This window comes from Musca autumnalis, unplaced genomic scaffold, assembly GCF_047663935.1.
Source record: "Musca autumnalis isolate F117 unplaced genomic scaffold, ASM4766393v1 scaffold_3, whole genome shotgun sequence".
NCBI lineage: Eukaryota > Metazoa > Arthropoda > Insecta > Diptera > Muscidae > Musca > Musca autumnalis.
The window spans coordinates 238,037,786-238,057,365 of record NW_027411866.1 but is presented as its reverse complement, the minus strand read 5'-3'; the positions used below and the strand labels follow the sequence as shown (position 1 = coordinate 238,057,365).

Genomic DNA, 19,580 nt, shown 5'->3' with positions numbered 1-19,580 from the left:
CATATTTTTTCTTAATTGCAGACATTGAATGCGGTTTGCCTGCCTCCATACCTCATGGTGGCTATGACTTGTTGAACGGCACCGTTGGTTATCTCAGCTTGGTTAAATATCGTTGCGACGAAGGCTATGAAATGGTTGGTCGTGCCCTGCTAACCTGTGATTTCGATGAACGCTGGAATGGTCCCCCACCAAGATGTGAAAGTAAGTGGAAAACATTTTAAAAATATTTAAAAAAACCACGATTTTTTTTTAAAAAATCCACGTTGATGAAAAAATATTTTTAAAAAATCCACGTTGATGAAAAATAATTTTTAAAAAATCCACGTTGATGAAAAAAAATTTTTAAAAAATCAACGTTGATAAAAAAATTTTTTTAAAAAATCCACGTTGATGAAAAAATATTTTTAAAAAATCCACGTTGATGAAAAAATATTTTTAAAAAATCCACGTTGATGAAAAAATATTTTTAAAAAATCCACGTTGATTAAAAATAATTTTTAAAAAATCCACGTTGATGAAAAAATATTTTTAAAAAATCAACGTTGATAAAAAAATTTTTTTAAAAAATCCACGTTGATGAAAAAATATTTTTAAAAAATCCACGTTGATGAAAAAATATTTTTAAAAAATCCACGTTGATGAAAAAATATTTTTAAAAAATCCACGTTGATGAAAAATTATTTTTAAAAAATCCACGTTGATGAAAAAATATTTTTAAAAAATCCACGTTGATGAAAAAATATTTTTAAAAAATCCACGTTGATGAAAAAATATTTTTAAAAAATCCACGTTGATGAAAAAATATTTTTAAAAAATCCACGTTGATGAAAAAATATTTTTATAAAATCCACGTTGATGAAAAAATATTTTTAAAAAATCCACGTTGATGAAAAAATATTTTTAAAAAATCCACGTTGATGAAAAATTATTTTTAAAAAATCCACGTTGATGAAAAAATATTTTTAAAAAATCCACGTTGATGAAAAAATATTTTTAAAAAATCCACGTTGATGAAAAATATGTTTAAAAAATCCACGTTGATAAAAAAATATTTTTAAAAAATCCACGTTGATGAAAAAATATTTTTAAAAAATCCACGTTGATGAAAAAATATTTTTAAAAAATCCACGTTGATGAAAAAATATTTTTAAAAAATCCACGTTGATGAAAAAATATTTTTAAAAAATCCACGTTGATGAAAAAATATTTTTAAAAAATCCACGTTGATGAAAAAATATTTTTAAAAAATCCACGTTGATGAAAAAATATTTTTAAAAAATCCACGTTGATGAAAAAATATTTTTAAAAAATCCACGTTGATGAAAAAATATTTTTAAAAAATCCACGTTGATTAAAAATAATTTTTAAAAAATCCACGTTGATGAAAAAATATTTTTAAAAAATCCACGTTGATGAAAAAATATTTTTAAAAAATCAACGTTGATAAAAAAATATTTTTAAAAAATCCACGTTGATGAAAAAATATTTTTAAAAAATCCACGTTGATGAAAAAATATTTTTAAAAAATCCACGTTGATGAAAAATTATTTTTAAAAAATCCACGTTGATGAAAAAATATTTTTAAAAAATCCACGTCGATGAAAAAATATTTTTAAAAAATCCACGTTGATGAAAAAATATTTTTAAAAAATCCACGTTGATGAAAAAATATTTTTATAAAATCCACGTTGATGAAAAAATATTTTTAAAAAATCCTCGTTGATGAAAAAATGTTTTTAAAAAATCCACGTTGATGAAAAAATATTTTAATATTTAAAAAATCCTCGTTTATGAGAAAAATATTTTTTTTTTTTAAATCCATGTTGATGGAAACTAATTGAAAAATGTCCAACGCTAATGACCCTCTCTTATTTCTTTTTCTTTAGTTGTTGAATGCGACACCTTGCCTGGCAATTATTACAACACCATTATCTCGGCACCCAATGGTTCTTACTATGGCTCTAAGGCTGAAATCACATGTCCACCTGGTCATCGTTTGGAAGGTCCCAGTACTCTCACCTGCTTGGCCTCAGGACAATGGAGCAGTGCTTTGCCCAGATGTATTAAGGTTGAACCCTCAACAACATTGCCACCTCCACCACCACCAACCACAGCTGCTCCCACCGTGCCTTCCACAACCTCCTATAAACCCAAGATTAGCAGTACAACAACCAAAAAGGCTTATCGTCCCACAGCTACCACCACAACCACTAGCAGCAGTACAGCATTCCCCACCAGTTTGGTGCCACAAGTGGAAATTAATGGAGAAAGTAAGTAGAACCGCAAATAACTCTAAACATTCCCTTTGGTAATTCTTTTTTATCCCTTCAGCTGATTCTGATGAAGATGTCACTTATGTTGTGCCCGGTACTGTGCGCGAAGAATTCCCACCAAGACGCACCGTGCGCCCACCTGTTCTCACACCCAACAAGCCCAAGACAACACCCGCCTATGAGACACCCAGCAGTAAACCAACATTGGCTGCATCCAGTACCGCTAAACCACAAATCTATTATAGTCCTCCCACACGCACTCGTGCTCCTTATGTTCCATCAAGTGCTGCCCCTGTGGAGACCACAACACGCAACATTCAAAATGTCATACAAAATGCCCATCCTCAGGATAATGAAATTGCCGACAGTGTCAACATCCGTCACAATCAATCACCCAATGTCAATGTTCCATTCTCCGTCGAGAATACCAATCACAAAGAGACCAAGGAAGCTAAACTCAATTTGGGAGCGATCGTCGCTTTGGGTGCCTTTGGTGGTTTTGTCTTTTTGGCTGCTGTCATTACTACGATTGTCATTCTGGTCAGAAGGTAAGTTGAAGTGGGGTACAAGGAGTTGGTATATTTATTTGTGGCTTTTGTAGGTATTAAGCTTATTTATATGCGCTTAGCTTTTGCACTTATGTTTTGTTACGCTTTGCCGTTTATTTTTGATTTTTTTTCTCCTCCTAAAGCACTGCCTGCCTTTAAATTTTGCGTTCGTAATTTAGTTGTTTGTTTGTAAATTTTGTTGTAACGCTTTACCGCCAGGATCGAAGCTGTAAATTTGTAGCTCAAGCTTTAAGAAGCTTATAAAAACTGAAGTTTTTTGGGTTCATAGAAAGTGACTATGAACCTGATGGTCCATGAAAAAATTATTTTTAAAAAATCCACCTTTTTTGGTCTGGTGGCCCATTAAAAAATAATTTTTGAAAAATCCACTTTTCTTGGCCTGATGGGCCATGAAAAAACTATTTTTAAAAAATTCACTTTTCTTAGTCTGATGGTCCATGAAAAAATAATTTTTAAAAAATCCAATTTAAGACGATAAAAGCGGATTTTTTTAAAATTATTCTTTCATGGCCCATCAGACCAAGAAAAGTAGATTTCTTAAAAATATTTTTGCATGGGCCATCAGACCAAGAAAAGTGGATTTTTCAAAAATTATTTTTGCATAGGCCATAAGATGCAAAAATAATTATTAAAAAATCCACTTTTCTTGGTCTGATGGCCCATGAAAAAATATTTTTAAGAAATCTACTTTTCTTGATCTGATGGGCCATGAAAGAATAATTTTTAAAAAATCCGCTTTTATCGTATGATGGCCCATGAAAAAATAATTTTTAAAAAAGCAACTTTTCTTCGTCTGACGGCCCATTAAAAAAATGTTAAAAAAATGTAATCCTCGGATTTTTAAAAGATTTGACAAAATCCAAGTATTTATTATAAAAACAGTTTTTAAACCAAGTGGATTTTAATGAAAAAGTTGTTTTTAAAAAATCAAGGAATTTATTATAAAAAATCCACGAATTTTTATGAAAATTTTTTATTAAAAAAATTAACGCATTTTTATGAAAAATATTTTTAAAAAATTCACGGATTTTTATGAAAAAAAACTATTTTTAAAAACTCCACAGACTTTTTATGATAAGATTATTGTAAAAAATCGACGGATTTTTTAATTTGTTTTAAAAAAATCATTGGATTTTTTTATAACAAAATATTTTTGAAAATCCACGTCTTTTATTTTTATTAAAATATTAAAAAAATTAGTGAATTTTCTCAAAAATTTTTTTAAAACGACAAATTTTAATGAAAAATCATTTTTTAAAAAATTTACAGATTTTTGTAAAAAAATATAAAAAAAATCTACGAATTTTTATATTTTTTTAAATCCACCGAATTTTTTATAAGCAAAACAAAAACAAAAAAACATTATTGTATTTTCTTCATAAAACAATTATTTTTAAAAAATACATAGAAAAATTATTTTAATTAACTTTATTAAATAATCCACGATTATTACAAAAATATTTGACAAAAAATTTTACTAAATAATTCACGAGTTTTCATAAAAATTATTGGCAGAAAATTCACGAATTAAAAAAATATATATACAATTCATGAATTTTCATAAAAGCTATTTTTAAAAACTCCATATTTGAAGAAAATATTATTAAAAAATTCACGAGTTTTCATAAAAAATGATTTTATGAAATTTTACGAATTTTCATAAAACAATATTTTTAGAAAATTTACGAATTTTCATAAAAAATATTTATAGAAAATTCAGGAATTTAAAAAAAAAAATAGAAAATTCACGAATTTTCATAAAAATTATTTTTAAAAAATTCACCAATTTTTATAAAAAATATTTTTAGAAAATTCAAGAATTTTGATAAATGTTATTTTTAGAAACTACACGAATTTTCATAAAAATTATTTTTTAAAAAATCTACGAATTTTAATAAAAACTACTTTAAGAAAAACCACGAAATTTTATAAAAATTATTTTTAAAATAATCTACGAGTTTTCATAAAAAATATTTTTAAAAAATCAAACGATTTTTAATTAAAAAAAATACTTTAAAAAATCAACGATTTTTAATTTAAAAAGAACCTCACGATTTTCAATAAGAAAATTATATACGAAATAAAAAAAATCCACTGTTTAAAAAATATTTTTCAAAAATCCACAATCTAAAAATATTTAAAAAACTGAATGGTTTTGAGAATAATTATTTCAAATATCAGCAATTATTAAAAAAAATTATTTTTAAACATTTGTTTTAATATTTTTTAAAAACCATGAGTGAAAAAAATTTTTTTAAATATCAAAAAAAAACAGCTATATTGTAATATTTTCAAAAAAAATATTTTCTTTAAATTTCACTATTAAAATTTTTTTTTTTAAATTTCATTATTAAAAAAATATTTTTTTTTTCAATTTCGCTATTAAAAAAAATTTTTAAAATCCACGATTTGAAATAATATTTTTAACAAATCCACAATCAAAAAAAAAAATTCTTAAAAAATTCACAATTCAAAAACATATATTTTTAAAAATTCCACGACTTTTAACAAATATTTTCAAAAAAACCACGATTTATAACAAATATTTTTAAAAAAACCCCGATTAACAAATGTATTTTTACAAAATCCACGATTTAAAAAAAATTTAAAAAAAATGTTAGAAAATCATTGATTAAAAAATATTTTTAAAAATCCACGATTAAAAAAATATTTTTAAAAAATCCACGATTAAAAAAATATTTTTAAAAAATCCACGATTAAAAAATATTTTTAAAAAATCCACGATTAAAAGATATTTTTAAAAAATCCACGATTAAAAAAATATTTTAAAAAAAAATATTTTTAAAAATCCACGATTTAAAAAATATTTTTAAAAAATCCACGATTTAAAAAATATTTTTAAAAAATCCACGATTTAAAAAATATTTTTAAAAAATCCTCGATTTAAAAAATATTTTTAAAAAATCCTCGATTTAAAAAATATTTTTAAAAAATCCACGATTTAAAAAATATATTAAAAAATATTTTTAAAAAATCCACGATTTAAAAAATATTTTTAAAAAATCCACAATTTAAAAAATATTTTTAAAAAATGCACGATATAATAAAAAAATTAAAAAAATCCACGATTTAAAAAATATTTTAAAAAATCTACGATTTAAAAAATATTTTTAATTAATCCACAATTTCTCAGAAAAATTATTTTTTAAAAAATTAAAAAATTGTCGTAAAATTTAGTTTTAAAAAATTCAGGTGGATTTTTTAAAAATAATTCTCATGAAGTTTCGTGAAAAATGATCCACGAATTTTAATGAAAACCATTGAAAAATTTGTTTATAAATTCAACGAATTTCCATAAAAACATTCGACATTTTTTTAAAATTCCACGACTTTTCATAAAAATTATTTTTATATAAAAGAATATTTTAAAAAATCCACGATTTTTTATAAGAAAATATTTTTAAAGACCCAAGAATTTTTTTTGTAAAAAAATATATTTAAAAATCTACGATTTTTCTTAAAAAATATTGTTCATAACAAATTTAAAAACAAAAAATCACGAATTGTCATATATTTTTAAATATAGTATTTTTTATGAAAAAATAGTTTTTCAAAATCAATAGATTTTCATTAAAAAAAATATTTTTTAATCCACAAATTTTTTTATAAAAAATTAAATCTACGATTTATCAAAAATATTTTTAAAATCTCTTCATAAAAATATTATTTTTTGTATTTGCTTATTGTTGACCTTTGATAAGAAATTTTCTTTTTTTCTATTTGTCATTAAGAATTAAAAACGGAACATTTTCGGTTTCTAGTTTTTTATTTTATATCCGATATTTCGACTATTGTCGATAGTCATCATCAGAAATTTATTCAATTGTTTTGTAACAAATTGTTCTTAAAATGCTACCGTTTCTTCATCCTCGTCTGTTGAGAATAACTTTCGAAGTGATTATTTTGAAAAAATCCAGAAAGCAGAATGCGCAGAAAATTTTTTTCTTCTTATTAAGAATCCACAATTTTTCATAAAAATTACTTTTCAAAATTCCACGATTTTTCATAAAAATTATATTTAAATATCCACGATTTCCATAAAAATTATTTTTAAAAAATCTACGACTTTTAATAAACATTTTTTAATCCACAATTTTTCCCTATTTTATTTTCGATTTTTCACATTTATTTTAAATCCACGATTTTTCATACATTTGTATAAAAAATCCAAATCCATAAAAATTATTTTTAAAAATCCATGATTTTTCAAGAAAATGTTTTTAACAAATTTACGATTTAAATATTTTTTAAATTTAAAAAAAATCATGAGGAAGTTTCTTTTAAAAATCCCCATTTAGTGGCCTCTTGGTTCACGATTAGCCCCTGATACTCCCTTAAACTAGTTTACGTTTGCACCCTAAACCCCCCTGGGGAAAGTTCCAAAAAAGAGAACCATTTCCTTACAAAGGGAAAACACCCACACACTCACACATAGATACATACATGAATTGTTGTATTTGTTGAATATCCTGTGCTTCCCCTGTTTTCTACTTTCTGTCTCTCTTTCTTCTCTCTCTGTGTAGCACCTCGAACAGCAAACGGCGGCACAATGCAAAACATTTCTCATATCCACCACCACCACCATCGTCATTACCACCATATTACATACCTAAATCGCGTCTTCGCTATATGCCTCCGCCCATGACCATGATGACAACGGCCACCACACAATTTAATGCCTCCACCTTTGATCCTCAAAAATCGTATATGGGTGGTAATAATATGGGTAGTATACGGGCCCAAAGACTCTACGATCATTATAGTGTTAGTTCAAGCATAAAAAAGGAACCTTTGCCATCGATATGGAACACGGGAATCTTGGCACTGCCATTTGATGATCAAAAATGGGGACGTCGGGAATTGAGTACATGTGGTCGTAGTTATGCCACCAGGGCTGGTATTTTCAGTAGTGAACAACAACAACAACAACGTGAAAAGCAAGATCAGCAAAATAAATCACAAAAGGATATGAAGGATAATTGTGACACCATGAGTACCATGAGTAATAAACACATTATGGACAGTGATCTCTATTGAGAGGTTAACCCACCAATCACCAACGACGACAGTACTTCAACTACATCGCTACACAGTGCCAAAGATCAGAGAATAGCATTTGTTTAATTCAATACGAAACCAAAAGAAAAATACTAAAAACAAACACGAAAAAGAAACGTACAATTTTAAGGCCATAACTAATACCAAAAAAAAAAAAAAAACAAACTAAATATCCAAAGCAAATTCGCAAGCGATCGACATTCTCTAAAACGAACAATTTCAACAAGTAAGCCGCATCTTCATTTTTTGTTCTCGCTATTGTTGTATCCTACCACCAACTAGCGATATTGTTTTTTGTTCTATTTTTTTACTCTACATACACACTACTCTACTCTAAACTACCAAACAAATGTGATAACCCAACAAACAATTCGAGACAAAATATACAAATTAATCCAAAATCAAACAAACAACAACAACAAAACAACTTCATTCATTTCAGAAAAAACCACAACAACAACAACGTTTCATTCAAAACTCTTTTGCAAATGCCGCCTGTTGCTGTTGCACGCATCTAAATAATTTTCTAAAAAAAATTGTTTTTAAACGCACGTCAAAGGGTTTTACGAAGCATGGATTTTGGGGGAAAGGAAAGGGGGTTAAAGGTTTTTTTGCACGTCTCTTCTTAAATGTGAATAACTACAAAATTTGGATTTTTATTATTTTTATAAGTGTTCTTTTTCCTTCTAACTCTCTCTCTCTCTCTGGCTCTTTATAAATCATTTTCTTCATATTTTTTTATTTTCATTTATTATTTTTTTTTTGTTTTGCATTTATTACCCAGTAGTTCGTAGTTTCTTTTCCATATCCTTGTTCTTTGTTGCTAACCTATTTAATAACGCTTACTTTCATACGCTGTTTATTAATCACTTTTTTTATATCTTCTTTTCTTAATCTCTCCACAGAAATCGCACCACTCAACATTATCGCCACAGAGCTTCACCCGATTGTAATACCGTTGCTTCGTTTGATAGTTCTACATCTGGGTCCCGTAATGGTCTTAACAGGTAAGATGATACTTCCAAATTTGCAACAAAAATCTCTTCAAAAAAACCCAAAGGAAAGCTAAATATTTTTAAAAATTCACGATTTTTGAAAAAATATTTTTAAAAAGTCAACGATTTAAAAAAAAATATCTATGTGTAGAAGTCAACGGCTTTAGAAAAAAATATAAAATCAACGATTTTACAAAAAATATATTTATATCTTTAAAATTAACGACTTTTTAAAAAAAATAACCTCGGTTTGTAAAAAAAATATTTTTAAAAAATTCACGATTAAAAACACGATTTGTGAATAAATGTTTTTAAAAAATTCACGATTTTGGAAAAAAATATATTTTGAAAAATCCACGATTTTGAAAAAAAATATATTTTAAAAAATCCAAGATTTAAACAAAAAATGAAAGACTGGAAAATAAATAATAATAAAAAAATAATAATAATATAATATAATAATAATAAAATAATATATAATAAATAATATATAATATATAATAAATAATATATAATAAATCTACGATTTTTGAAAAAGTATTTTCAAAATTCCACGATTTTTGAAAAAATATTTTTCAAAATCAACGATTTAAAAAAAGTATTTTAAAAAGATCACGATTCCTAGAAAAATATTTTAAAAACACGATTTTTGGAAATAAAAACTTTAAAAAATAATAAATTAAAAAAGCAAGATTTTGGAAAATAAATATTTTTAAAAAATTCACGATTTTTGAAAAAAATATTTCTAAAAAAATCCACGATTTTTGAAAAATATTTTTAAAAAATTCACGATTTTTGAAAAAATATTTCTAAAAAAATCCACGATTTTTGAAAAATATTTTTAAAAAATCCACGATTTTTGAAAAAATATTTCTAAAAAAATCCACGATTTTTGAAAAAAAATATTTTTATAAATCCATGGTTTGTGAAAAATATTTTTTAAAAAAATCACGATTCCTAGAAAAATATTTTAAAAACACGATTTTTGGAAATAAAAACTTTAAAAAATAATAAATTAAAAAAGCAAGATTTTGGAAAATAAATGTTTTTAAACAATCCACGCTTTTTGAAAAAATATTTTTAAAAAATCCACGATTTTTGAAAAAATATTTTTAAAAAATCCACGATTTTTGAAAAAGTATGTTTAAAAAATCCACGATTTTTGAAAGAATATTTTTAAAAAAATCCACGATTTTCGAAAAAATATTTTTAAAAAATCCACGATTTTTGAAAAAATATTTTTAAAATATTCACGATTTTTGAAAAAATATTTTTAAAAAATTCACGTTTTTTGAAAAAATATTTCTAAAAAATCCACGATTTTTGAAAAAATATTTTTAAAAAATCCACGATTTTTGAAAAAATATTTTTAAAAAATCCACGATTTTTGAAAAAAATATTTTTAAAAAATCCACGATTTTTGAAAAAAATATTTTTAAAAAATTCACGATTTTCGAAAAAATATTTTTAAACGATTTTTAAAATCCACGATTTTTGAAAAATATTTTTAAAAAAATCCACGATTTTTGAAAAAAAATTTTAAAAAATCCACGATTTTTGAAAAAATATTTTTAAAAAATCCACGATTTTTGAAAAAATATTTTTAAAAAATCCACGATTTTTGAAAAAAATATTTTTAAAAAAATCCACGATTTTTGAAAAAATATTTTTAAAAAATCCACGATTTTCGAAAAAATATTTTTAAAAAATCCACGATTTTTGAAAAAAATATTTTTAAAAAAATCCATGATTTTTGAAAAAATATTTTTAAAAAATCTACGATTTTTGAAAAAATATTTTTAAAAAATCTGCGATTTTTGAAAAAATATTTCTAAAAAATCCACGATTTTTGAAAAAATATTTCTAAAAAATCCACGATTTTTGAAAAAATATTTTTAAAAAATCCACGATTATTGAAAAAATATTTTTAAAAAATCCACGATTTTTGAAAAAATATTTTTAAAAAATTCACGTTTTTTGAAAAAAATATTTTTAATTAATCCACGATTTTTGAAAAAATATTTTTAATGTATCCACGATTTTTATACCCTCAGCCTTTAGGCTATGAAGGGTATATACACTTTCATACGGGCAAAATGTGCCTCATCGAAATAATGGTTTTAGACCCCAAGTATGTTTGGACGAAATGTGTTTCAGACAATTTGGAGTCGATTGAGCAATGTCCGTCCGTCTGTCTGTCTGTCTGTCTGGCTGGCTGGAGCGCACGATAACTCTCGAACGGATAAACCGATTCGGTTCAAATTTTGGCTTTCGTAATATTTTGCCCAAACTTAGTTTAAGTTCGAAGATGAGCTATATCGGTCCACTCCTTCCGGTACCTCCCCCACAAAAGTTCGAAAATTTTCGGAAAATTTGTGCGCACGATAACTCTTGAAGGGAGTAACCGATATGGTCCATACTTTGCCCATCGTGGAGCGTGTACTAGACTTAGATCAGGTTTTAATATGGACTCAATTGGTCCACTCCGTCGGGTACCTCCCACACAAAAATTTGGAAAAGTTCAGTTTAGGACCATCTCTCGAATCGCTTTGATTTTTGCTTTAGCAACTTGTATTCACTGCCCTCCATACGACGGTATAAGTTTCATCAGGGGCAAGTCCATACTTCCTGAGAAAATAGCCTGAAAGTTGCAAAAAAACCCCTATAACACCGTGTGAGGAGGTTGGAGGGCAAAATAACTCTTGAACAGGTCTGCCGATTCGGTCCAAAGTTTGGTCTTAGTAATATTTTTCCAAACATAGTTTAAGTTCGAAGATAAGCCATATCGGTCCACACCTTCAGGTACCTCCCCCACAAAAGTTCAAAAATATTCGGTAAAATTGTGCGTACGATAACTCTTGAAGAGAGTGGCCGAATTGGACCATACTTTACACATCTTAATATATGTACCAGATATAGATCAGGTTCAAATATGGACTATATTTGTCCACTCCATCCGGTACCTCCCACACAAAATTTCGGATACATGTTCACTTTAAGACCTGCTTTCGAATCACTTTGATTTTTGTTGAAGCAACTTGCATTCGCTGCCTCAATTGCGATGGTAAAAGTTGTTTCAGGGGCAAGTCCATACTTCTTGAGCAAACATCCCTGAAGTTGTAAAAAACCCCTATGGTACCATATGTAGTGGCTGGAGATCCATTATTTTTAGTATCTCCTCCGCAAAACTTTTGATCTCTAATCCTAATCAACATTTTTGTCAGTTCAAACGCCCAAAATTCCCTAAATACATGCGTTTTTTTGGGAAAAAATTGTTTCAATATACACAGGCTGAGGGTATATCTCTGTCGGCCAAGCCGACTGATACTTTTTTACTTGTTGAAAAACTATTTTCAATTAATCCACAAAATATTTTCAATTAACGAGATTTTTGGAAATAATAATTTAAAAAAATCGACTAATTAATTAATTTATTATTTTTATCCAAGTTTCTTGAAATTTATACATTTTAAAATCCACGTTTTTTGAAAATAATCCGTTTTTTAAAATAATCCGTAATTAATAACTTTTTTGATAAAAATAAATCCACGATTTTTAAAAAAATATTTTTATAAATCCACCATTTCTAAAAATCAACGTTTTAAAAAAATGTATTAAAAAAATAATATTAATAATAATAAAATAATAATTTAAAATTTTTTTTAAATGCACTTTTTTGAAACTTATAAATTTTTAAATACATTTTTTTTTTGAAAATAAACCGTGAATTATAACTTTTTAAATCCACGTTTTTGAAAATAATATTTTTACAAAATCCACGTTACTTGATAAAAAATATTTTCATAAACTTCACATTTTTAAATCCAATGTGATAAAAAATATTTCTTTAAATATCAAATTTGATAAAACAAAAATTATTTAAAAAATCAACTATTCAAATCAAAATCAATTATTTAAAAAATCAAATATTTTAAAAAGTCTAATTTAATGAAAAAAATATTTTTAAAAAATCCAATTTGATAAAAATATTTTTAAAAATCCAATTTAATGAAAAAAATGTTTTTAAAAAAAATCCAATTTGACGAAAAAATATTTTTAAAACATCTACGTCCATGAAAAATTATATATTCAAAAAAAAAAAAACCACGTCAAGGATAAAACAAATTTTGAAAAATTCCCGCCCATAAAAAAATATTTTTAACAAATCTACATCCATAAAAAAAATATTTTCAAAAATCCACTTCGATGATAAAACATATTTTAAAAAATCCACGTCCATGAAAAAATATTTAAAAAACCCACGTCCATGCTAAACATATTTAAAAAATCCTTGTTCATGATAACAAATATTTTAAAAAGTCCATGAAAAATAAATGTACAAAAATCTACGTAAATGAAAAAACCAAATTTTTTTAAATCCAAGATATTTGGAAAAAATATTATTATTAAAATATATGATTCCGGCAAAAATGTTTTTATATTTTTAAAATCTTTGAACAAAATTATAAAATCCACGATTTGACAAAAATCCAAAATTTTTTGAAAAAAAAATAGTATTTTACAAAAATCCAAGATTTTGGAAAATAAATATTTTTAAAAATCCACGATTTTTGAAAAAAAAAAAATATTTTAGTAAAATCCAAGATTTGGAAAATAAATATTTTTAAAAGATTCAAGGTTTTTGAACAACTATTTGTAAAATCCACGATTTTTGAAAAAAAAAATAGTTTTAAAAAAACACGATTTTTGCAAAAATATTTTTAAAAAATCCACGATTTTTGAAGAAATGTTTTTAAAAATCCACGATTTAATTTATTTTTTTTTAATCCAGGTTTTTTGGAAATAATCCGTAATTTATAACTTTCCTAATACACGTTTTTTGAAAAAAAAAACATTTTAAAAATCCACGCTATTTGAAAAAATGTTTTCATGAACATCACGTTTTTTTTAAACAATCTTGCGTAATGGTTGAGTGTGTGGTATTTCGCTAGAATTCATTTTTCAATACAAAACTCCTTAGGCCAATTAATTAATTAATCCAATTAATTAAATAAAAACTTTCATAAATAATGGCCTTCGTCCTAAAAAGACAATAATAAACAAATCTTGTTTTAAGATTTTGAAAAATAAATATTTTTAAAAAATCCAAAATTTGGGAAAATAATTATTTTTAAAAAATCCACGATTTTTGAAAAAAAAATATTTAAAAAAACTCTTCTTTTTGGAAAATAAGTATTTTAAAAAAAATCCACGATTTTTGAAAAAATATTTTTAAAAATCAACTATTTAATTTATTTTTTTAATCCACGTTTTTTGAAAATAATCCGTGATTTATAACTTTTGTAATCCAGGTTTTTTGAAAAAAAAAAATAAAACAAAAATAAAAAATAAAATCTACGCTATTTGAAAAAATGATTTTTTAGACCACGTTTTTAAGCAATCTTTTTTTAATCCAATTTGATACAAAAAAATATTTTTTGAAATTATTAAATGTTAAGCTCAAAACGGTATCAGAAGCTGTTGCTTTTCTCATTAAATGTTATCCCTGAAGATGGTTGCCGATGTCAACCGAAATATTGGAATAAATATTTGAAAACAAAAATAAACAACGTTTTTCGCGGACCTGCAGCCGAAAAAAACAATAATAAAAAAAATCAAAATTGATAAAAAAAATATATTTAAAAAAAAATATATTAAAAAGAATTTTTCAAAGATCCAATTTTATAAAAAAATATTTTTCAAAAATCCAATTTAATGATAAAAATATTGTAACAAATCCAATATGACAAAAAAATTTTTTCAACAAATCCAATTTGATAATTTTTTTTTTATATCCAGTTTGATGAAAAAATTATTTTTAAAAATATGCAATTTGATGAAAAAATATTTTTAAAAAAAATCCACATTGATGAAAAAGTATTTAAAAAAATCTACATTGATAAAAAAAATATTTTTAGAAAATTCACGTTAATGAAAATATATTTAAAAAATCCACGTTGATGAAAAAATATTTTTAAAAAATTCAAGTTGATGAAAATATTTTTTTTAAAAAATCCAGTCCAATCCAATCCAGTATTTTTAAAAATAGTAATGTTTAAAAAAGATATTTTTTAAAATCCTCGATGTTTGAAAAAGGATATTTTCAAGAATCTACGATTTTTGAAAAAGTATATTTTTAACAAAAAACTAAAAACCGACATTTCTGAAAAAAAAAATTTCTAAAAAATACAATTATTATAGAAACTAAATTAAAAAAAAATATATTTCTAAAAAATCCAGGATTTTTGTATTTTTTCAAAATTTTTTAAAAATATGTTTTTAAAAAATCCACTTTAAAAAAATATTCCTAAAAAAATCCATATTGACGAAAAAATATTTTTAAAAAACCCACGTTATGAAAAAAATGTTTTTTTAATCCACGTTGAAAAAAAAATAGTTTTAAAAAATCCACTTTGATGAAAGTAATTGTAAAAATTCCACGTTGATGAAAAAATATTTTTAAAAAATTCTAGTTGATGAAAAAATATTTTAAAAAAATTCAACTTGATCAAAAAATATTTTTAAAAAAACACGTTCATGAAAAAATATTTTTAAAAAATTCATATTGGAGAAAACATTTTTTAAAAAATCCAGAATTTTTGAAAAAGGGTATTTTTAAAAATATATTTTTTAAAATCCTCTATGCTTGAAAAAGGACATTTTTAAGAATCTACGATTTTTGAAAAAGGATATTTTTAACAAATTTTTTGAGAAAAAAACTAAAAAACGACAATTTCTGAAAAAATTATTCTAAAAAATACAATTGTTATAGAAAAAATTAAAACAAAAATATTTCTAAAAAATCCAGGATTTTTGTATTTTTTTTCAAAGTATCCAGGATTTTTGAAAAATGTTTTCAAAAAATCCGCGATGATGAAAAAATGCTTTTAAAAAATCTACTTGGATGAAAAAATATTTTTAGCAAATCCACGTTGATAAAAAATGTTTTTTAAAAAATCTACCTTGATTAAGAATATTTTTAAAAAATCCACGTTAATGAAAAAATATTCTTAAAAATTCCACGTTGATGAAAAAATATTTTTAAAACATCCACGTAGATGAAAAATATTTTTAAAAAATCCAAGTTGATGAAAAATATTTTTAAAAAAATTCATGTTGGTGAAAAATATTTTTATAAAATCCAAGTTGATGAAGAAATATTTAAAAAAAAAATCACTTGATGAAAAAATTTTTTTAAAAAGTCGACGTTGATAAAAAAATTCAATCCACGTTAATGAAAAATGTCCAAAAAATTCCACGTTGATGAAAAAAATTTTCCACGTTGAGGAAAAGATATTTTTAAAAAATTCTCGTTGATCAAAAAATATTTTTAAAAATCCACGTTGATGAAAAAATATTTTAAAAAAATCCATGCTGATGAATAATATCGTTAAATGTTTAAAAAACCCCGTTTGAAAATTTGTTGTTAAAAAATCCCTAATTTTATTTTATTTTTTTAACAACTTATTGTCTTAGAGAAACTCTTCCTAACATACATATATTTTCTTTTTGTTTCAGATATTACCGTCAAGCCTGGGAAAACCTGCATGAATCCGCCTCCAAGAATAGCTCCCACAATGCCCTGCGCCGTAAGGAGACTTTGGATCCACCAGCCATGACCAGATCTAGAGATAATCTAAGGGATAATATGCAAAGGTCTAGGGATAACTTGGATCGGTAAATACAAAAAGAAATTTACAAAAGAGTGTGCACGTTTCGGAATTAATTTTAATGGGAATATTTTGTTGTTATTCTCTCTCTATTCTTTCAGTGTTGGTCGTGATAATTATGGTATGCGTGATAATTCCGAAATGGTTGTTTCCGATGTCTGTCTTAAAGGTAATGTTAATGCGATTTTACTTTGAGAGCGTTTTAAAAGCTAATAAAGACTGTCCATTCCCCCTTTCACTTAGAAAAGAAACGTCACCATCATCATCACCACAAAAACGGTTCTTCACGCAATGGTGAATTTCGTGATCATTCGGCGGGTAGACGGGAACATCATCGACACAGTGGAGGACATTATTGACCAGCTATGATAATAACCATCAATGTAGAGCAATAAAACAAACAAAAACAACAACAATACAAACGGGATGCAATATTCACAAACTAAGAATACATAAAATGCAGAACAAACAAAAAAACAACAACGAAACAAAAAAATATTTAATTTTAAGTTTAATTTTTATTGTTAGGTTTTTATTATTTTTAAGGAACAACAACAAAAACAATAACTCTCCTTCTATCCAAAAACAAAAACCAACCAACAACAAACAATTACCCCAAAAAATGCTAAAGTCAATAGAATTTTTTCTATAATTTAAAACAAAAAATAACGAATTAGTTAATAAGTTTAAAAACCATTTACAGGCATGGGAAAGCTTGAAAATTGCTTTACAAAGCTTTGTAAGAAGAGAACATGTTAATGTTTGAAATCTCAAGCTTTGTAAATTATAAAGTTTGTAGATAAAACATTAGCCGCACAAATCTGTTTTCTTTATACAAAAGCTTGTTTGGCCTTTAAAGCTTCTTGGCATTTTTATAACAAAAAAAATTACATATCAAAATTTTAAATTGTTTTGTTTTTTAGTTATGAATAACTTGGTTTAATTTATGAAGTAGGCCAGAATGGTTACGAAAGTACACTCAGGCCCCTTAAGCTAAATCGATTTATTCATAAAAAATTATTTTGAAAATTTCCCAAAATTTATAAAAAAAAAATCCTAAAAATACTTAAGAAGTGTGCCATTACCGGCATCTTTTTTTTTAAATAAAACTAAACACCATTTATTGTTCATTCTTCACCTATTATTATTATTATTATACTCTACTCGCATGAATTATTTCTGTAAAACAAATTAACATTTGGCATTATTTAATTTATATCTGTATCGCATAAGTAAAAGATTTTAGAACAGCATTTCATTAATGTGTATTTTTATTGTATTTTTGTATTTGTTTAGTGTTTTGAAACAAAACAACAACAAGATAAATATTTGTAACTTAATTTTTTGTTTCTTTTTTTTTCTTGTGTAAATAATAAATTATTTATAAACTGATATATGCATACATTTACTATATGAAGAACATACATATAATATACTAATTTACAAATGAAATAAAAATAAATAAAATAAAATATAAAATCGAAAATAAAAAAGATAAACAAGTGTTTTTATTTGTAAAATCATTAGTTTGCATGCGGAAAGGACTATAGTTTCGTATATAAGCAAAAAAAAATCCCAATATTTGTCGACTCGAGGTCATGGCGTATGTGAGAACAATCCTCACATCTTATCCAATGTCATTATGCTGATGCACATTAATTAAAACTACTAAATAAGTATCAGTCGGGTTTGCTGACAGAAATATACCCTCAGCCTGTGTAGATTGAAATACTTTTTTTTTCAAAAAAAAGCTTATGTGTTTTGGGGGTTTTCAAAAATTTGCGGGGGATATCGATAGATAGAGCTTTTGTGCCATACTAGCCTATGAAAAACATTATATCGCTGTAAACAGGGTCACTAGGAAACCCCCGGTAAAAATATCCAAGAGATTCTCGAACGGACCCTTACCAAACAAAAATGTTGAAAATTTGCGTGGTAGGTACCCCCAGGATTGGACCGATAAGGCCCAAATTTGAACATGAACTAAGTTTGGAAAAAATATTTCGATATCCAAAGTTTGGACCAAATTGGTTACACAGTTTGTGAGACATTGCGAATATTTTCGAACTTTTGTGGGGGAGGTACCGGAAGGAGTGGACCTGTAGCACCACCTTCGATATCAAAAGTGTAGACGAACGCAATATTCAGTTCAGGCCACTACATATGGTGCCATAGGGATTTTTTACACCTTTCGGGCTATTTTCTCAAGAAGTATGGACTTGCCCCTGAAAAAACTTTTACCGTCGTAATTGAGGCAGCGAATGCAAGTTGCTCCAACAAAAATCACAGGATTCAGGATCAAAGCGATTCGTGAGGAAGTCTTAAACTGCACTTTTCCGAAATTTTGTGTGGGAGGGTTTTTTGCACCTTTCAGGCTATTTTCTAAGGAAATACGGACTTGCCCCTGATGAAACTTGTACCGTCGTATAGGGGACAGTGAATACAAGTTGTTGCAACAAAAGTCAAAGCGATTCGAGAGCAGGTCCTAAACTGAACTTTTCCAAAATTTTGTGTGGGAGATACCCGAAGGAGTGGACCGATTGAGTCTATATTGAAACTTTATCTAAGTCTAGTAGAAATATCACGATGTGCAAATTATGGACCGAATCGTTTGATTCTTACAAGAGTTATCGTGCGCACCAGCCAGCCAGACAGACAGACGGACATTGCTAAATCGACTGCAAATTTTCTGAAACGGATTTCTTTCAAACATACTTGGGGTCTAAGACCATTATTTTGGATGAGGCACATTTTGCCCGTATGAAAGTGTATATACCCTCTTAAGCATAAATGCTGAGGGTATAAAAATCCACGTCAAAGAAAAATATTAACAAGTAAAAAAGTATCAGTCGGCTTTGCCGACAGAGATATACCCTCAGCCTGTGCAAATTGAAACACTTTTTTCACAAAAAATGTATGTATTTAGGGGGTTTCAAAATTTTGGTCGTATGAACCGACAAAAAAGTTCAAAAGTTAAAGTTCAAAAATTTTGCG

At 25.8% G+C, this 19,580-nt stretch overlaps 1 protein-coding gene across 4 annotated transcripts in view; it reads left to right on the top strand.

Moving 5' to 3' along the window:
* Positions 1-18,079, top strand: part of LOC141399155 (uncharacterized) — a 162,516-nt gene extending 144,437 nt beyond the window's left edge. Inside the window, exons 5-12 of one of the 4 annotated variants that reach the window (XR_012411782.1) lie at positions 22-201; positions 1,887-2,270; positions 2,332-2,821; positions 7,387-8,147; positions 8,827-8,928; positions 16,435-16,593; positions 16,688-16,755; positions 16,830-18,079. Coding sequence is in view for 2 of the 4 variants with exons in the window: in XM_073977333.1 (XP_073833434.1) it covers positions 22-201; positions 1,887-2,270; positions 2,332-2,821; positions 8,827-8,928; positions 16,435-16,593; positions 16,688-16,755; positions 16,830-16,945 (1,499 nt within the window). In the remaining 2 variants the exon portion in view is untranslated. The remainder of the gene's footprint in view (positions 1-21; positions 202-1,886; positions 2,271-2,331; positions 2,822-7,386; positions 8,148-8,826; positions 8,929-16,434; positions 16,594-16,687; positions 16,756-16,829) is intronic. The other 3 variants (XR_012411783.1, XM_073977333.1, XM_073977334.1) reach the window with 3 other exon arrangements.
* Positions 18,080-19,580: the final 1,501 nt, after the last annotated feature.